This window comes from Suricata suricatta, chromosome 2 (assembly GCF_006229205.1).
Source record: "Suricata suricatta isolate VVHF042 chromosome 2, meerkat_22Aug2017_6uvM2_HiC, whole genome shotgun sequence".
Lineage (NCBI taxonomy): Eukaryota > Metazoa > Chordata > Mammalia > Carnivora > Herpestidae > Suricata > Suricata suricatta.
This window is the reverse complement of record NC_043701.1, coordinates 171821272-171841240: the sequence shown is the minus strand read 5'-3', so window position 1 is coordinate 171841240 and position 19969 is coordinate 171821272. Positions and strand designations below refer to the sequence as shown.

At 38.2% G+C, this 19969-nt stretch overlaps 1 protein-coding gene across 1 annotated transcript in view; it reads right to left on the bottom strand.

Moving 5' to 3' along the window:
• Nucleotides 1-19969, bottom strand: part of ATRNL1 (attractin like 1) — a gene marked incomplete at its 5' end in the record, with an annotated part of 743525 nt that overhangs the window by 404357 nt on the left and 319199 nt on the right. The window contains one exon of the mRNA XM_029920431.1: nt 15018-15079. Within this exon, the coding sequence (XP_029776291.1) occupies nt 15018-15079 (62 nt within the window). The remainder of the gene's footprint in view (nt 1-15017; nt 15080-19969) is intronic.

Sequence of the window (19969 nt, the reverse complement as noted above, 5' to 3'; positions counted from 1 at the left end):
ATAAGGGAGTTCTATGGATAGTTTTTTGAGGAACCTCCACACTGTTTTCCAGAGCGGCTGCACCAGTTTACATTCCCACCAACAGGGTAGGAGGGTGCCCATCTCTCCACACCCTCGCCAGCATCTATAGTCTCTTGATTTGTTCAGAGCTGAGTCATGAAAACGTTAAGTTGCCTAAGTTACAAAAGTCTTAGATTTCAAGTTCTCCCTTTCCCCTAACTTCTTTGAGTCACCATTTCTTTTCAGCTAAAATGTAAAAACACATTCAACTTTAAGATCTCTGTGCCAAGGGACGCCTGGGTGGCTCAGTAGGGTGAGTGTCCCACTTTAGCTCAGGTCCTAACCTCATGGCGCGGCTCCTGAGTTCAAGCCCCTTTCTGTGTTGACAGGTTAGAGCCTGGAACCTGCTTCGGATTTTGTGTCTCTGTCTCTCTTTGCGCACCCGCCACCTCCCGCCCTGCTCCCACTGTTCTTTCTCTCTCTCAAAAATAAACACTAAAAAATATATACAATAAAATAAAATCCCTGTACCTAATCCAGCAACAAATCCTATCACCCATTTCCTTCAGAATGTCTGCAATACAACATACACCAAAATTCATTTAATAATTAAATACAACTCAAGTGCAAAATGTATTATTATTAAATAATCTATAATTCACGGTATTTCCCCCCAAATGGTTAATGATAGTGATTCAGTTCAAGACGGTCAGTACCTGTTCGATTTCTCCATGAGGAAACTAAATTCTTTCTGATCAAAATTTCATGACTCAAGTAAAAAGTGTCATTTTTATAATGCTGCAGAATGCCAGTACCAAATTTTGTTTATAACTTTACCTTCTTCCGAAGAGGAGATATACACTTTAGGGGTTTGCAGCAAATTCTTTCTATGTTAATTCATATTAAGTTAGTAGTAACAGTAAAGAGAAACCATGAAGATTCCAAAAAATAGGCAAAATCAATAAAGTTTTAATAAAAATTTAATAGTCTCCTACAAATATTAGAAACCTAGTGTAATACATCTCGGTTCCTGGCATATAGTAGTTGTCATTAAGTTTTGGTTAAATGAATGAAATTTGTTTTTCAATTGATTTAAAAATCTATAATTGTTTCTGATATTAGATGTCCTATTAGGCATTTTAATCCCTATAGAAAGGCAATATTTACAAATATTTTTATTTCTATTAAACCAAACTGCAAAGAAAAGTTATAGTCCCCTTTAAAGGGATTATAAAAAGCACAGATACCTGGCAGATTTGCCCAGCATTGTTGAAACTCACTCTTTTGTGACTCTCAGAAAACCCTAGTCGGTACAGACAATCCCAGAAACCTTTAGAATAACGAGATTCCCATCAGTCTTCATTACTTGATGGAACAGTGCCCTGCCCACCATCCTGTTCTCTCCACTGGTTCCTTTATGCCCAATGGACATTCAGTGAGTGAGAAATAAACTTTTATTAAATAAAGTGACTAAGATTTCTGGGTTTATCAGTTCTAATTAGCTTTTCCCTAATATATTTCTTAACTCAAAGGTCTTAATGGGCAGCATCAAGTATTAGCATCCTTTAATCTACTATGTGGAGCTTTGATCAGAAAAAAAACTAGTTTCACTACTTTCTTTCCTATCTTCTTTCTTCTTTCATATTATACAATAGCTCGTATTGCTTCTTAGTATAGATATGGGGGGGGCACACAGGAATAATTGGGCTTTCATTTCTTAATAAAGTCTCTTGTATGATAATGCCAAAAGATCTGAAAGGTTCAACACCCTTTAGTAAAATCCTCCTAAGAGAAAGAGAAAAAAAATGAAATATAAAAAAGCCACAGGGATAAAAAAAAAAGAGAAGCATAAGAACTTAGGGAGAGATATTTCAATAATTTGATTTTAACCTTCATAAAATGGTCATTATGGAAAGGATTCTTAATATGAAAAACCATGGAACTCATTAGGTATTCTCATTTAGTGAAAATTAAAAAGAATTCAATAAATGTAACACAGTGTGGTATAAGGTTATATTGTAAAGCAGGTTTCTAGTGACAAAGAAATATCCTCTGGTGGTAATCTAGTTGGCCAAATGCAAAAAAGAGATAATATTGTCACTATTTTATAGCAATTTGAGGTTAATTGATCATAAAATTCAAGTCTTAAATACATATTTTAAAAGATGGTCTGGGCATATTAATCTTTTATTCCACTGAAAAATGTTACAAACTAGGGAATTGTGTTGAAATATGGAAACATATTATTTTAAAAAGTAATTTACCTCCTAATAACTGCTATTCCAGAAACTATCTGTAAAGGGTTTTAAAAATACCTTCATAACATTCGAAGGATTTTTTTTCTTATCAACTAAAATATTAACAAAGTAAATTGCTAACTTAGAATGCAATAAAACTCCATATTTAAAAAATTATTTTAGTTATTAGATTGGCAAAGATGAAAACTCAACAAGGTCTAGTGGGTAAAAGTAGAAAAGCAATAAATTGGTATAAATTTTCTGAGGATTGTTAAGCAAGAGTTAATTATACCTTAGGATATTGTCAGTTAAGATGTTTTCAAAGGCAAGAGACAGAAATCTAACACAAAATGGTAATAAACAATATTGAGACTAAATGGATTTTATACTTGCTGCTGTGAAAATAAATTGTGTCCCCCCCGCCCCCCAATTCCTATGCTAAAGCCCAGCATCCAAAGTGACTATATTTAGAGACAGGTAATTTAGAATATCAGGTTAAATGAGGTCATTAGGGTGGGGTCCTGCTCCAACAGATTTAGTGTTTAAAAAAAAAAAATATATATATATATATAGAGAGAGAGAGAGAGAGAGAGAGACAGGGAGGGGAAGAGAAAGAGGGAGAGAGAAATCCCAAGCATGTTCTGTGCTTTTAGTGCAGAGCCCCACATAGGGCTTGAACCCACAAGGTCTGTGAGATCATGACCTGAGCTGAAATAGAGTTGGATGCCCAAACAACTGAGCCACCCAGGCGCTCCAGGATTAGTGTTCTTCTAAGAAAAGAGCCAAGAGCTTGCTCCTTTCTTTTCTGTACTGTTCCTCTCTTTTCTTTTCCTTTTCTTTTACCTTTCTCTCTTCCCCTCTCTCTCTCCCTATCACCCCCTCCCAGCCTCCCTACCTTCTTCCATTGTGCACACACTGAAGAAAGGCCACGTGAGCACACAGAGAGTGGACCTTGGTAAGCCAAGAGGAAGCCTGCGGCAGAAACCAACCATGCCACTGCCCTGACCTTGGACTCCTCAGCCTCTAGGACTGTGAGATAATAAATTTCTGTAGTTTAAGTCACTAGTCAGTGCAGTATTTTGTATGGCAGCATGAGCAGAGGCAGATTTGGGTACCAGGAAGTGGGTGCTGCTTGTAATAAGTGTCTATAAATGTGGAAGCAGCCTTGGAACTGAGTCATGGGTAGAGGCTGGAGGAAATCTGAGGAGCATGTGACAGAAAGCCTCGATTTCTGTGAAGAGACTGTTGGAAGAAAGGGATGTTACAGGCGATTCAGGTGAGGGCTCAGAAATAATCAAGTGCAGCTAGACAGAAAGTATGTCTTCTTAGATAATACCTAAATGATCACAAGCAGAATGTTGATATACAGACGCATGGATGTTAAAGACCATTCTGGTGAAGTCTCAGATGGAAATAAGCAACATGTTACTAGAAACTGGAGGAAAGGCCAGTTTGTTATAAAATGGCAAAGAACTTAGTTGAATTGTGTTCTGGCGTTTCATGGAAGGTAGAACTTACAAAGCCATAAACCTGGATATTAGCAGAGAATATTTCTAAAAAAAATATTGAAGATAAAGCTTTTATCTCCTCACTGCTTATAGCTAAATGCAAGAAGAGAGAGGAGTTGGAGAAGGAATTGTCTAGAAAAAAAGGAACCAGAACTTAGAGGTTTGGAAAATCCTTAGCCTAATCCATATTGCAAAATCTGAAAAATCATGTCTGAAGATAACACAAAGGGTGTGGCTGAGCAACCATTCATAAAGAAGAGGTCGTGGGTGTGACACAGGGACTTAAGTGGCCATCTCAGCAGAACCTGGAATAGAATATACCAGCAGAGACACTGGGAGTGTGGCCTAAAGGGGACAGAGAAAACCAAAGGGAATGGAGAGAAGGGTGTCAGGCTTCTTGGATTCCACAGATTGGGACCACGGAGCTATTCAGTCGGGAATATGCTTTATCCTATAAGAAAGGGGAATGATCCTGAAGTTAAGTAAAAGATCATCAGGGCAAGACTGGTTGCTCCTCAATTTTCAAGGGTGGGGGCCTGTGTGGGGACTACGATGCCCCCTTCTAGGTGTTGGGGACAAAGCTGCAGCACAATGCTGAGGGTCAGGGCCACCTCACAATGCTAAGAGGGCAGGGCCACTCCGTAGAGCTGCGTGGTGATGCTGTCACCCCAGTGGACCTGGAGGTAGGGCACTGAACCAAAGAGGATTACTCTCCAATCTTTAACATTTGATGGGATTTGCCTTGCTGGGTTTTAGACCTGCTTAGGACCAGTTACCCCTTTCTTCTGCAGATAGCTCCCTCATGGATTGAGAATGCCTGTCCCACATGGTTTTTGGGAATCATGTAAGTTGTCTGGTTTCACAGGTTCACAGATAGAGAAAATGTTGCCTCGGGATGAAGTGTATCTTAAATGTCATCCATGTCTGATATAGATGGTATATAGATGAGACTTCAGACGTTAAAACTTTAGAGCTGATGCAGGAATGATTTACGGCTTTTCATCATTTTTAAAAATCTTTTAATGTTTATTGACTTATGAGAGAGGGAGAGAGGCAGAATGCAAGTGGGGGAGGGGCAGAGAGAGAGGGAGAGATGGGGTCAGAAGCAGGCTCTAGGCTCTGAGCTGTCAGCACCGAGCCTGACGTGGGGCTTGAACCTACAAACTGTGAGAACATGACCTGAGCTGAAGTCGGATGCTTAACTTACAGAGCCACCCAGGCGCCCTAAGGCTTTTGAGATTGCAGGGATGGAGTGGATGTATTTCACATGCAAAAAGGACATGACTGTGGGAGGCCACAGGCAGAATATAATGGATGAATTATATTCCCCCAAAATCTATATGTTGAAACCCTACAACCAAATGTGATTATATTTGAAAATAGGGACTGGGATGCCTGGGTGGCTCAGTCAGTTAAGCGTCTGGCTTCGCTCAGGTCATGATCTCACAGTTCGTGGGTTCGATCCTCACGCCGGGCTCTATGCTGACAGCTAGCTCAGAGCCTGGAGCCGGCTTCAGATTCTGTATTTCCCTCTCTCTCTGACCCTCCCCTGATCTCTCTCTGTCTCTCAAAAATAAATAAAAAGCACAAAATTTTTTTTAAATAATAAAAAAAGAAAATAGAGACTTTGGGTTGCAATTCAGGTAAACGAGGTCATAAGAATGGAATTCTGAACCAACAGAATTAGTGTCCTTATAAAAAGAGACCCCAGAGACCTGGCACTTTCTCTCTACCTCCTTTCAATGAGGAAAAGCGATATGAACACACAGCAAGAAGGCAGCCAAATGAAAACCAAAAATTCTCACACCAGAAACCAACAATGCTGGCGCTCAAACCTTGGACTTCCCAGTCAGTAGGATTATAAGATTAAAAATGCTCTGTTGTGAATGCCATTCTGTCTGTGGTATGGCAGCCAAGCAGGCTAAGACACTCCCCGAGGCTAAAAGGAAGAATAACTGTCAGGTTTGGACTGATGGGCACCCTGGCTGCCTTGCTCTCTGATTCTCTGAACTATACACTGTACTGTGCATCAGCTCCGTCCTCAGGCTTGGTTCCCTCTTAGGAACAAAAATGGATGCAGGAATTCCAGGACTCACAATGCATACCATTACACATGCCTTCTCTTTCTTCACCTTTCATTTATTTGGCTACTGAAAGCTCTGCACTGACTGGCTTTAGTCCACCCCTGAAGCTAGTGAGGGATCAGTCCCACTCAAATAAAATGTACTGGATACCCATATGGAAGGAGTTAAATGAAGGCTGAGAAATAATCCACAAAATCTATTTCAGATATCATTTATGTAAAATTCATAAGAAAATACCCAAATGAACCTCCTCCAAACTAACAGACTTAAATATTTACAAAGCATCTTTGATAAATCCTTCCTTGAAATAGTTTACATAAAGTAGAAAGAAACAACATCTAGTAAGGAAGACAGATCTTCCTGGTTAACTCCTCTGTTACAAATAAGCTACCCAGATAATACCTTAATCTTCCTACCTTACAACAAAAATGATTAATGGTCAATATATACAAAGCTGATTTCTACAGGTGAATTTTATTTAAAGCATACCTTTCTGAAATCATCTAGCTAGGGCTGTAATCTTGCAGTTTGTGGGTTTGAGCCCCACACTGGGCTCTGCACTGTCAGTGTGGAACCTGCTTGGGATCCTCTTTCTCCTTCTCTCTCTGGCCCTCCACCCCCACCCCCAATAAATAAACAAACATAAAAGAGTTTGCTTTTCTATGCCAATACTCAGAACTAGGGAATATTTGCAGGATATTTCTTTTCTAGACATCAGGAGTCTCAACTTTCAGCCTGCATTTAGTTTCATGTCAGGGGGATACCAAAGGAAAATAATAGTAAATTCCAAACAGTTCAGGGCACTCTGAATTCTGATCTTCTCTGATCTCCCCGCTGATACTTACTTTTCAGTATTATCAAATAGCTGCCCATACATTTTATCTAGGTTTTATAGATGAAATCAGTAGGAGATAAAAAAAACAAGATGCATGTTTATGGCCTTCAACTTAAAGTCACCAGCTGTATTGGACTTAACAAGAGAGTCAGCCTTGGAATCTCTGAACCAGGCACTGATTTATTTATCCTTTCCAGCTATGAAAGTCCTGGATGGCGTCTTCTTCCAGTATAAGGCTGTTTCATCTACTTGAAAATCTGTTTAGGGTAGCCACCTTTGTTAACCATCTTAGCTAGATCTCCTGGATAATCTGCTGCAGCTTCTACATCATACTCCGTCGTGGAAGATTAAAAGCTTTTCCTCTAAAATCAGGAAAAAGATACCTGCTTTTGCCCCTTCTATTCATCGTGGTAGTGGAAGTCCTAGATAGAGCAGTTGGAAAGAAAAAGAAATAAAAGGCATCCAAATTGGAAAAGAAGAAGTAAAATTATATCTGTTTGCAAATAATATGACCTTATATGTAGAAAACCCTAAAAATTCTGCAAACACAAAAACTTAGAATTAATCAACAAATGCAACAAAGTAGCAGGATACACAAAGTCAACACATAAAAATCTGTTGCATGTTTATACATTTATTTCTGAAAAGAAATTAAACACTTCTATTTACAATAGCATCTAAAAGGATAAAATACTTGGAAATTAATCAAGGAAGTGAAAGACCTATATAATAAAAACAACAAAATACTGCTGAAGATAAATTAAAGACAAGAACATTCATGTTCATGGATTTGAAGACTCAATACCGTCAAGATGTTGATACTATTCAAAGCCATCTACACATACAATACAATCCCTATCAAAATCCCAACAATTTTTTTTCCTAGAAACGAAAATTTTATCCCAAAATTCATATGGAATTAAGGTCCCTAAATAGCAAATAAAACAAAAAAAGTAAAACATCTTGAAAAAAGAACAAAGTGGGAGAACTCATATTTCTTGATTGAAAAACCTACTACAAAATTATAATAATCAAAACAGCGTGGCAATGGCAGAAGCGTAGACATATACGCCAATGGGATACAGTAAAAAGCCCAGAAATAAACCTTCACATAGAAGATCAAATACTCTTGTGACAGGAGTGCAGAGACCATTCAGTGAAGATGGGACAAACTTTTCAACAAACGATGCTGAGAAAACGGCATTGAAATCAAATGCAAAAGAATAAAGTTAGACCTTTATCTAATACCACACAAAAAAATGAATGAAAAATGGATCAATGACCTAAACACAATAGCTAAAATTATAAAAACCTCAGAAGAAAATATAGGCCAAAATCTGTAAGACGTTGGTTTGGCAATGATTGGATATGACACCAAAAGCATAGGCAACAATAGAAAAAAGAGACAAAATGGACTTCATAATAAAAACTTCTATTCACCAACGGACATTATCAACAGAGTGAAGAGCAAGCTACTTAGTAGGGAGAAATAACTGAAAATCATGTATCAGATAAAGTATTAGGGATTAATATTCAGGATGTATAAAAAGCTCCCACCATTCAACAAACAAACAAATGAAAAGAACTTAATTCAAAAATAGGCAAAAGATTTGAATAGACATTTTTACAAAAAGATATACAAATGACAAATAAGCACACGAAAATATGTTAAACATCATTAATCATTACGGAAATGCAAATCAAAACCACAATAAGATACTACCTCACACCCATTAGGATAGCTATTATCAAAACACAAACAAAATAACTTACAAGTGCTGGTGAGAACAGAAGAATTGGAACCCTGTGCACTGTTGGTAAGATTTCAAAATGGTACAAATGATGTGGAAAACAGTAGAAAAGTTCCTCAAAAAGTTAAAAAACAGAATTACCTAGCAACTCCACTTCTGAGTATATACATAAAGGAACAGAAAGCAAGGTCTTGAGTACATATTTGTGTACTTACATTCATAGCAGCAATAGTCACAATAGCTCAAAGACAGAGACAACTCAAGTGTCCACCAGCTGACAAATGGATAAAGAAAACATGGTATATACATGCAATGGAATATTATTCAGCCTTGGAAGGGATGGAAATTCTGATAAATGTTACAACAGGGATGAATACTGAGGCAATTATGCTAAGAGAAATAAGTCAGTCACAGAAAGACAAATACTACATGATATAGTAATCAATCTCACTTAATAATATGTAGGTGGAACATGAACATTGAAAAAGCACATACTGAAAAAAATGACAAGTTTCATTCTAATGGGTATCTATAAAATACTGACTCCAATGATCTGAGAAACCCCATTATTATCAAGCAAGTGGAACATTTACAAATGATGATCATATCTTTGACAACAGAAAAATATTTCAAGAAACACAAAAGTATCATAAAGGTCTTTCACTGACTGAAGAAAAGCCAATAAAAAAGACACATTGAAAAAATCCTACACATTTGGAAATTCAAAAACAGACTTCTAAATAATTCATGTGGAAACCATAAAAGAAATTAGAAAATATTTTGAATTACAGGATAATAAAAATGCCATATATTAAACTCCATGGAATGCAGCTAAAACAATATTTTTAAAATGGCACACCAAACTACATATATTAGATCCATTTAACTAGAAATTAATAAGCTTGATTACATGTTTAAATAAAAAATTTGGAAAAATAATACAGCAACTCCAAAAAATTAGAAGGAATAAAAGCAGAAAACAATGAAAGTAATGAATTAGAAAACAATAAACCAACGGAACAAAGCCATGAAATGTGGTTTTTAAAAGGATTTCCAACACTGTCAAACCTGTTCATGGCTTATCAAGAAAAAAAATGAAATGGAAAAAGAGGCAAAATTCACAATGAACAGGGAGAAATAATCCTAATATAAGATAAATTCTGGAATACTTATATAGGAAAATATATGCCAATAAATTTTAAAAATAAGATGGACAGTTTCCTTAAAATTGTCAACTATGTCAAAAAAATAGAAAATCTGAGATATAAATATTAATGAAATTTCATGAGAAACTACAAAATCTACCCACAAAAAAATCAAGTCAAACAAAAACAAATTTAAAAACCTTGCCAAATTCATATGATTTTATAGGGCAGTTCTACCAAACCTTCAAGTAACAGACAAATCTACTGTGCCAACTATTAAAATTTGCCTCACTGATGGCTGACTACAGAAGGCACAAATAGTCAAGGGCACCCACCATCTTTAGTCAAAGCCTGATCCCGGGAGATGCAGAACTCTGATGAGTGATCTGGCTTGTGGGGTGCTCTGAAATCTCAGGCTCTTTCACTCAACTTCCTTTTCTTCCTGTTCCACTTCACAAAGCTCAGGTCAGCAGTGTGGTCTAGAAGACCTCCACCTTCTCCCTGCCCTTCCATCTGCAGGAGTTTTCTCTAATGCATTTACTGCATGTTTAATCCCATCTTGGGGGCTGCTTCTCTGAGGACCTGTCTGGGTAACCAGGAGGTAAAAAAAGGGTTTGCAGCCACCTCCCTTCCTCCTTGGCAGGCCAAAAGAACAGCATCAATGTGGGTAGTAGGGCAGTTGGAAGAATGCTTCCATTGCTAAAGCTTTCACCAGTGGGGACCTAGGGAAGTGCCTTCCAAAGAGAGTGGGTTGGCTGATTGCTGTTGCATTGTATTAACACCTGCAGTGTGATAGCAAGAGACTGAAGACCATTAACAAACATTAGTAAATAAATAAAACGCTAGAGAGTCTTTTATAGCTTTAAATGAAGCCCTTTTCTTTGACACTGGAAAGGCCAATATGGATGACCTGTGGGCTGATGATCTGGTTGTTAGAGTTGCAGAGCTCCAGAGATGATCAGATGCTCAGCCACAACAGTTCTCTCATGCAAAGACCAGGGCCATGGTTGAGAAAACCTAGCCCTTAAAATATGGGATAGGAATATTGAGAATGGTATATCTAAATGAGGGCTTCTAAGGAAACTCCTGTTGTTCTATAACTCCCTTCCCTAGTAATAGAGACAAGAGCGACACCCCTAACAAGCTGCCATCACCTCCTCTCCTGCTTGCCAGACTGGTAACTAGCGTATAATGACAGCATAATAGGTCTTGGCCTGATAAGAAAGGGAAGGTATTATACACTTGAAAGAGCTATAAGAATAACCTAGAATGTACTGGCAGGAACGAGGAGAGCATGACGGAAACTGAATTTTGGTGGTGTCTGATCAAGAGGGATGGCAGGTAAAACAGGACAAGCCTGAATTCATGAATTTTGGGACATATTCTCAGGACCACAGGAGATATAATATCCTACTGAGAACTCCTCAGGATGGGGAAAACTTACTGCTGGGTGACTCTTAGAAACCTGGAAAAAGCAATGGCCAACTAAAAGTGTAATGGAAACATCTGACTTGTCCAAGCAATTGAAAGAGAAAGGAATAAAGAAGTTGACAGAGGGAATGTTCTAGAAAGGATATATTATACAAGGCGAGAAGAACTACCATTAGATTATGTTCCATGGGGCACGTCACTCACCAAGCCATTACAGAAGAAATATGCTGATGAGGGAGCATCAACTTCACCAAGAAGTTTAGTGGTGGCTTTCTTCTACAGACCAGAGGCAACACCAGGAGGCGCAGTGCTGGGGTAGGCATTAAGTAATGGGGACCCAAAGTAAAAGATGCCAGGTGTCAGGGCTTCACTGACAAAATCCATGGCCCACAATTACCATCATGATCAGTTAGACTGTTGGAGTAGCCAAGGGGATTATCCCCCAAAGAAGTGTGAAGATGATTAATAATGTATAGTATCCTTAGGGGGAAACTAGGTAGATAGCCAACAATGGTGCTATTTTACATTTAGTTTTATTTTAAGTAAGAATGAAGAAACAACAGGCAGAGAATTGTTGCCCCAGTAGAAAAATCATGACCCTCTGCTCAGTTTCCAGATGAGCTAATTTACAAATCCAGAAACCCACAAAGAGAACAGGTGGCTGGGTCCAGAGAAGAAAGGACATCTTGAAACATGTGAAGAAGTATACAAAATGATCCTCAAAGTGACCTTTGTATGATCCTTCTATTTGTGTATGTTTGGGTATATAATTATATACAAGTACATACATGGTTGCGTATACAATTTAAGAGAAGTAAGTAGATATTTTGATTACTATTAGACATAGGTTGAGAGATAACAGGTAGATACTCAAGGACAAATGTCATGATGGCCCCTAGTTAGACTGGGTGTGCCTTCAGGGGTCATGTAATAAATTCTGCCTAACTTCTGCCTCACAGTGGGCCTACTGTGTCTGTGGATCCACCGAGCAATAATTTTATCAGTTTTAAAATATATAATTAGAACTTATGTTAGAGTAACCTCTACATTGTGTCCCTGGCCTGAGGGTAGTATCTATCACAGCGGGAAAGACCAAGTGGCAACCTTTAAAATGACCTTCCAGCTGGTTAAGATAGTAAATCAAAAGCATTATATCATCCAATTGGCAGATTGAAGACGCATACCACCATTAAAATTGTAAATGGTACAGGGGCAGGGGTCCTTACTGTATCTGCACTGAATTTACAAGGCTTGGTTTCCTTTACAATAAATAATTTAGAAGTTTCAGATTCACACAAACTTACATTTCCATATTACATAACAGAGAACAAAAACATTTATCTTTAAAATAATTCCTTTCAGTTTTCTACTCCTTTACCATGTTATACTACAGATTCTCACAATGACAAAATCCTTTAATTCTATATAAGAAAAGATGGAGATTTCCACCTTCTAAGACATACTTATGATAGTATAGAAAGGCAAGATCAGAACCAGGCTCTGCCTATAAATGATCTCCCTTGAACTTGCCCCCTCATACTGACCATCAGAACTATGCCCAATATAAAGGTAAAAACTGACAGGGTTTGTGAACTGGCCTTCACCAAATCATAGCTAAACTGAAATGCTGGAACATTCACCTCTGCTATTTCAGTAACTCAGTTAGAAACAGCAATAGCAGTAACAGTGGCCTGACTGAAGACTGTCCAGAAATGCTGACCTGTTGAAAGCTCTATGGTAAAATTTACCAGTGGCTTTATTTAAAAACTGAAAAAAAGAAAACTTTAACATATTCTGTCCATGTTTTTTTCTGAACAATGCGGTAATTTTAAAACTATCTAATTTACATTTCACTACTGAAAGAAATTTAAATGACAAAAAAACACATCAAATACATTTTATCTCACACAACAGTTAGAATATTTTATTTCACTTTGCCTGTGATGACAACATAATAAATAGGATCATCTCTAAGACATGGTACACATTAACACTAGCTTTATTTTACTTAATAAAAGGCTACTGAACTTAAATGTGCATACAAATTCAAAAGCTTAAAATAAAACCCTAAACATTTAAATAATTTACATATATATTCAACTTTGTGAATTTTTATACAGGGCTGAACTTTTCAGTATGTTTCTATCCATGCCTTTCTGCATCAAAAAAAGTTTTATTTTGATGCATTAAATAATGCTTGTTCAATTATAACTTCTAATACTTTCCCAAAACACACTGTAACTTGGTTAAATAGCCCTAAAATCCATGTATATTTAGAAATACAAAGTCATAAAACATTAAATATATTTAAGGTGTTTCCTTATTTCATTTTTAAGGGGAGAATTTAAAGTAGGCACACATGTTACTGATAAATACACTTATTCTGTTAAATTCTGGAAATTACAACTTTTGAAGGGACATAGACAAACATGATTGCTTTCAGGGCAAAGTGACTGACGTGGCAAAGGTTTTGACAAGAGACATGGATAAATACAGAATATGGACATTGGAAAAAAGAGCTTAGAAAACTAACAGGCTATAAATGGAGATGAGAGATTAGACTTGCTATGTGTTCGACCATGTGGATGAATGAGAAGTGGTATTATGGGGAGACAGATTTCATCTCAATTACAAAGAACAATTAGTTATCTGAAGACAGAAAATGCCATCTCAGGAGATGATGCGTTTTCGTCATTAAAGCCGTTCGGGCAGAAGCTAGGTGAGGGGTTGGGCAAATAATGTCCGCAGGCAGACTCCAGCCCACCAGCTGTTTTGTAATAAAGGTTGATTGGAACAGAGCCTCTCCCATTTGTCTCCTTATTGGCTGTGCTGGTTTAGTAGCACAACAGGATGTTTGTGTGCATGCAACAGAGACAGTACAGCCCACGAATCCTGAAATAATTACTATCTGGCCCTTCCCTGTGGGGAAGGCTTTAGGAATTCAAGTGTTGCAAGGATGTCTGGACAAGATAACCAATAAAGGTTACCTTGGCATTTAAGAAAGTGCTCAGCATATCAACCATGTCAAGGATTGGGTTGTGCAGGTTCCTTGGCTGTATAAGGCAGTCCAGCCAACTTGGTGAGTAGAGTCAAAATCCATACTGCACTCTGTAAAGTTGTATGCCACAATGTAGGGCTATGCCTGCCAAAGATGTCTAATTTGCATGAAGGCACCCAGCGCACCAGCACAGCCTGTGCATATAATAATATTAATAAAAGTAATACCCCCTCCTCTCCAGAGGTCCAACACAGATCCATAACAGAGATATCCTAGCACTGATTCAATTCTTCTCCCAATCCAGTGTTTCTTTATTTACATCCCATGGAATTAATAATAGATGTTCCCTAAAAAGAGTTTTCATGTTTTGAGAAATGCTACAAACTCTACCTTCTCTTTTAGCAACTTACGTTGCAGATTAGCACATTAAAAGCTCTAAGGAAAAAGAAAACCTCTTGTGATGTCAGTGGAAGTAATGTCAGCTAAAAACAAACTAAAAGCCGTATTTTCGAAATTTGTTTCATTATGAAAAAGTTTTTATGAACTTACCGTTAATACCTCAAATAGCTAATGTTTTAGGGATGATGCTCTATTCAAAGCTGTATTTAGTATTTCCAGATTAGAAGCTCACTGAGGACAGAAACTGTATTCCCTACAGAGAGCTAAGCATATGTGATACTTACTTGACAAATAACTGAATTAACTGTAGGAGATGTACCTAATCAATACAGTGACTTTGCTGCTAATTTCATTAATTAAAGTAGGCTTTAATTATGTATGTGACAGGAACATAAAGTTATCTTCTTTCCAGTGCTTCTATTAGCAATTATATAGTACAACAGCAAAATAATCTTGAAAAGTAGGTTTCAAGTATGCTTCCTCTGCCTGTTATATATTTAAGTATATATAACTATTCAAGATACACCATTGACGTTTTAAGTTTAAAGATTTGATAAACTATTGAACAGGTTGATAGAACATTATCAGAATATAAATTAATAAATTCAAAATCAGTAGAAGCAAATTACCTGAAGAAGGTGACAAAAAACTGCACAAGATCCATGATCGTGTTGTGCTGTGAGAATGCAATCTGAAAGATCAAAAGAAAAGAAAGCTTGAAACTTAATCTATGTCTTCTCCAACATCTGTGCTGATGTTTCATGGCATTGCTAAATACAATACTTTTAAACCATTAAAAGATGTGGATCATTATATTATAAATCATATGCACTGAAATCAAAACTCCACCTAGAATATCTAATAAAGTCAACAACCATCAATGATGGATGGCCTTTACAGAGGCTATTACATTAAGTGGTTTCAGAGAACTAGTAGGAAATTACTTCAAGAATGTATGCTAAGTTTCATATGCAATTCTGACATATTAAATGAGCTTGACTAAAACATGTAAATGAGTTTCTACACTTAATAATGATCACAGTTTGTGTCAGTACAAGTAAAAATTGCGTATAACCCCCCCAAAAATTCAACTCTATTAAGGAAATGGAGAACTTGTTTTTATGTATATATTTATATGTTTATATACATACAAACGCACACAAATGAATATTTTAACTTTATTTATTTTGAGAGAGAACATATGGGGGAGGGGCAGAGAGAGAGGGAGAAAGAGAATCCTAATCAGGCTCCATGTTCTCATCAAGGAACCTGACGTGGGTTGCAAATTCACAAATAGTGAGATCATGACCTGAGCCAAAATTGAGTTAGATACTTAAGCAACTGAGTCACCCAGGGTGCCCTCATCCCAAATATTTTTGTTTGGACAAATTGTATACATGCAAAGAACTATTTTGTTTATCTCTACTCACAAAATAAAACATGTCACCTCTTTTCATAATTTCATGTTAAGAAATGAATCTGCTGGGAGCCAAGATGGCGGAGAGGAAGGGAGCTCTGTAAACTCCGTCTGCCCCATCTATCGAACTAAGAAGGACATTACTCTCATCTGCAAGAGTGGAAGGAGAAAATACGGACTCCAGAAAGAATAAAACCTCAAAGATACCTGAGTGAATGAGTGCAAACTGGGGAGATTGGAAAACAGGCCAGCCCGAGACAGGCAGGGGAGGTGGGAGCCCCAGCTCAACATGGGGCAAGCAGGCAGAGCCCGAGAGACAAAGGGAAGAGACAGAGAAACTGAACACGCTCATAGTACTGTCTCTGGGGAAAAGATAAAGAACGTTTAACCGCGCTTGGAGAGAGAAACTCTCACTCCATATATAACTGCTGGGCAGCACGAATCCTGAACCCGGGTGGCATAAGGGAAAGAACAGCTTCCAACCATGCGCCATCTCGCCATCTCGGCGGGGAATCAGCAGCCCCTGGCGGCGCCGCCAGGGGCGCTCACTTTGACCTCAGTTTTGGGAGTGGGAGCACGCACCTCATTTCCGTGGCACATCTCACCCCCAGCTTTGCTTGCGCGAATCACGAATCCCGGGTGCCAACAGAGAAAGGGTGGCCCCTAACCCTGCGTGATCCTGGAAGGGAGTTGGTGGCGGTAGAGGCTGGGGCACGTGCTCAGACTGCAGGAACTGCCAGGTCATTTCCGGCACCGCCTCCTGCAGCAGCTGCACTAATCCCAGCTGGTGCCAAGAGAAACTCATCCCTCCCCCAACGCGATCGCAATCCCGGCTGGTGGCTGGAAATCCCCAGTTGTGTCTATGACGACGGCAGCATGCACCTCACCTCCTGCTGCGCACCTCACCTCCGGCAGGGGCAGCCTAAATCCCTGCCTGAGCCAAGACAAACTGATCCCTCCCCCAAAGAAGCCAGCCACCAAAGTAACTACATCTCATCTGTGGTAGCATAAAAGTGCATGAACTGGAACTTTGAACCAAGGCGGGCCTGGAAAATACAACTTGGATCAACCATGGCACAAGGAGATGGGACTCATTAGAGTGGCCTATAGTGTGTAGCTCAAGCAGAGCTTGGCGTGCCACCACTCTACTCTCTGTAGACACCAAGGCAGAGCCTCTGAGAGCAGCCTCCAAGACCACCACAGCAAGCCACGCCTACCCGTGAGGGGGAACTGATGTTTTTCCTTTTTCTTTTTTCTTTTTTTCTTTTTTCTTCGTTCTTTTTTTTGTATTATATTTTATTATTATTACCTTTACTTAATTTTTTTTAATTTTTACTCCTTATTTTCCTTTCTCCTTTCTCCCTTTTTTTACCTTCTTGCAATCCAGATATATTCTCCTGTATCTCATCCTTACCTCTCCCCACAAATGGTCATACACTTTTAGACTGTCCATTGTCCTTTGTTATCTCTGACCCCCTTTATTTTTTATTCTTCTCTTCTTTTCGTCTCTTTCTTTTACATTTTCTTTCTTTTCTTTCCCCCTTTTAATGTGTTTGTTTATTTGATTTGTCTGTGCCTTTGTGTGTTACTGTTCCCTCTGTGTTTGTCTATTTTCCTTCTTAGGGCTACACCAAGAAACAAGTCAAAGTGTGCATGACGGCGAGTCCCAAATATTGCTGAGTAGGGAAATAAAATATTCAAAGGTACAACAAGAGAAACTAAGAGACACCATTAAAAGAATATTTCCTGAAACGATAGGCCCTGGACAGTCAATAAGCCTCCTTTAACAGAACAATATTAACAGGTGCACAGTGCACAATGAACTGTTTAAAGCTGACAAGAGACAGAAAACTAGCCAAAATGACAAAATGAAGGAACTCTCCCCAGAAGAACCTCCAGGAAGAAGTCACAGCCACAGAACTGCTCAAGGGACATCTACACAACATACCGGATCAAGAACTCAAAAAACTTGTCATAAAATTAATCACTGAGGTCGAAAAAAAGCATCAAGGAAGCAACTGAGACAATGACTAGGAACTTTGAAAATAGGTGGGATGAGTTACAGAAGGCTATAAATGAGGTGAATAACAAAATGGAGGCAGCCACCTCAAGGATTGACAAGGCAGAGAGAAGAATAGGTGAATTAGAAGATATAGTTATAGCAAAAGAGGAAGCTGAAAAAAAGAGAGAGAGATTAATCCAGGAGCAGGAAAGGAGAATTTGAGACCTGAGTGATACAATCAAACAGAACAACATCCGTATCATGGGAATTCTGGAAGAGGAAGACAAAGAGAAAGGTCCTGAAGGGATACTAGACCAAATTATAACTGAGAATTTCCCAAATCTGGGAAAAGAAATAGACATTCAAATTCAAGAGGCACAAAGAACCCCCTTAAGATATAATATGAATCAACCTTTGGCACAACATATCATAGTCGAACTGGCAAAATATAAAGATAAAGAGAGATTTCTGAAAGCAGCTAGGGAAAAAAGGGCCCTCATGTAAAACGGGAAACCTATCAGTGGTTACACACCTATCTAATGAAAGTTGGCAGGCCAGGAAGGAATGGCAGAAAATCTTCAATGTGATGAACGGAAAAAACATGCAGCCGAGAATCCTTTACCCAGCAAGCCTGTCATTCAAAATAGAAGAAGAGATAAAGGTGTTCCCGAATAAACAAAAATTGAGAGATTTCATGACTACCAAACCAGCCCTACAAGAAATCCTAAGGGGAGCTCTATTAGGGAAATGTTGCAAAGAATACAACATGCCAGAGACACCACTATAAACATGAATTCCACAGAGAACACAGTGACTCTAAACCCAAATTTTTCAATAATAACACTGAATGTAAATGGACTGAATGCTCCAACCAAACAACACAGGGTAGCAGAATGGATAAAAAAAAAAAAAAAAACCCATGTATTTGCTGTCTACAAAAGAATCATTTTCTTTTTTTGTTCCAATGCAATTTTTTAAGTTTATTTATTTATTTTGAGAGAGTGACAGCAAGTGCACAAGTGGGGGAGGGGCAGAGAGAGAGGAAGAGAAAATTCCAAGTAGCGTCCACACTGTCAATACTGAAAAGACTCATTTTTGAACTGAAGACACTTTCAGGTTGAAAGTAAAGGTATGGAGAAATACCCAGCATGCGACTGGAAGCCAAAAGAAAGCCAGAGTAGCCATACTTATATCAGACAAACTGGACTTTAAAGTAAAGGCAGTAACAAGAGATGAAGAAGGACATTATATAATAATTACAGGGTCTCTCCATCAGGAAGAGCTAACAATTATAAATAGCTATGCCCCAAACTCGGGAGAGTCCAAATACATAAAACAATTAATCACAGAAAGAAACAATCTAATTGATAAGAATGTGCTAATTGCAGGGGACTTTAATACTCTACTGACAGCAATGGATAGATCAACCAGACAGAAAAATCACTAAAGAAGCAATGGACCCGAACAACACATTGGAACAGATGAAACTGATAGATATATTCAGAACTCTGCATCCTAAAGTTAGGAAATTCACCTTCTTTTCTAGTGCACATGGCACATTCTCCAAGACTGATCACATACTGGGGCATAAAGCAGCCCTCCATAAGTATAAACGAATAAAGATCATACCATGCACACGTTCAGACCACAACTCTATGAAACTTGAAATTAACCACAGGAAAAAGACTGGAAAACCTCCAAAAATGTGCAGGTTAAAAGCCACCCTACTAAAGGATGATTGGGCTAATCAGGCAATTAGAAAAGTTTTTAAAAAATACATAGAAACCAATGAAAACGAAAATACAACAATCCAAAATCTCTGGGACACAGCAAAGGCAGTCCTAACAGGAAAGTATATTGCAATCCAGGTCAATCTCAACAAACTAGAAAAAGTGCAAATTCAAAATTTAACAGAGCACCTACTGGAACTAGAAGGCAAGCAGCAAGAGCACCCCAAACCCAGCAGAAGAAAAGAAATAATAAAGATCAGGGCAGAAATAAACAGTATAGAATCCAAAAGAACAGTCGAGCAGATCAATGAAACCAAGAGTTTCTTCTTTGAAAAAATAAAAAATATCAATAAACCTCTAGCCAGGCTCCTCAGAAAGAAGAGAGTGAACACCCAAATAGACAAAATCATGAATGAAAAAGGATCAATTACA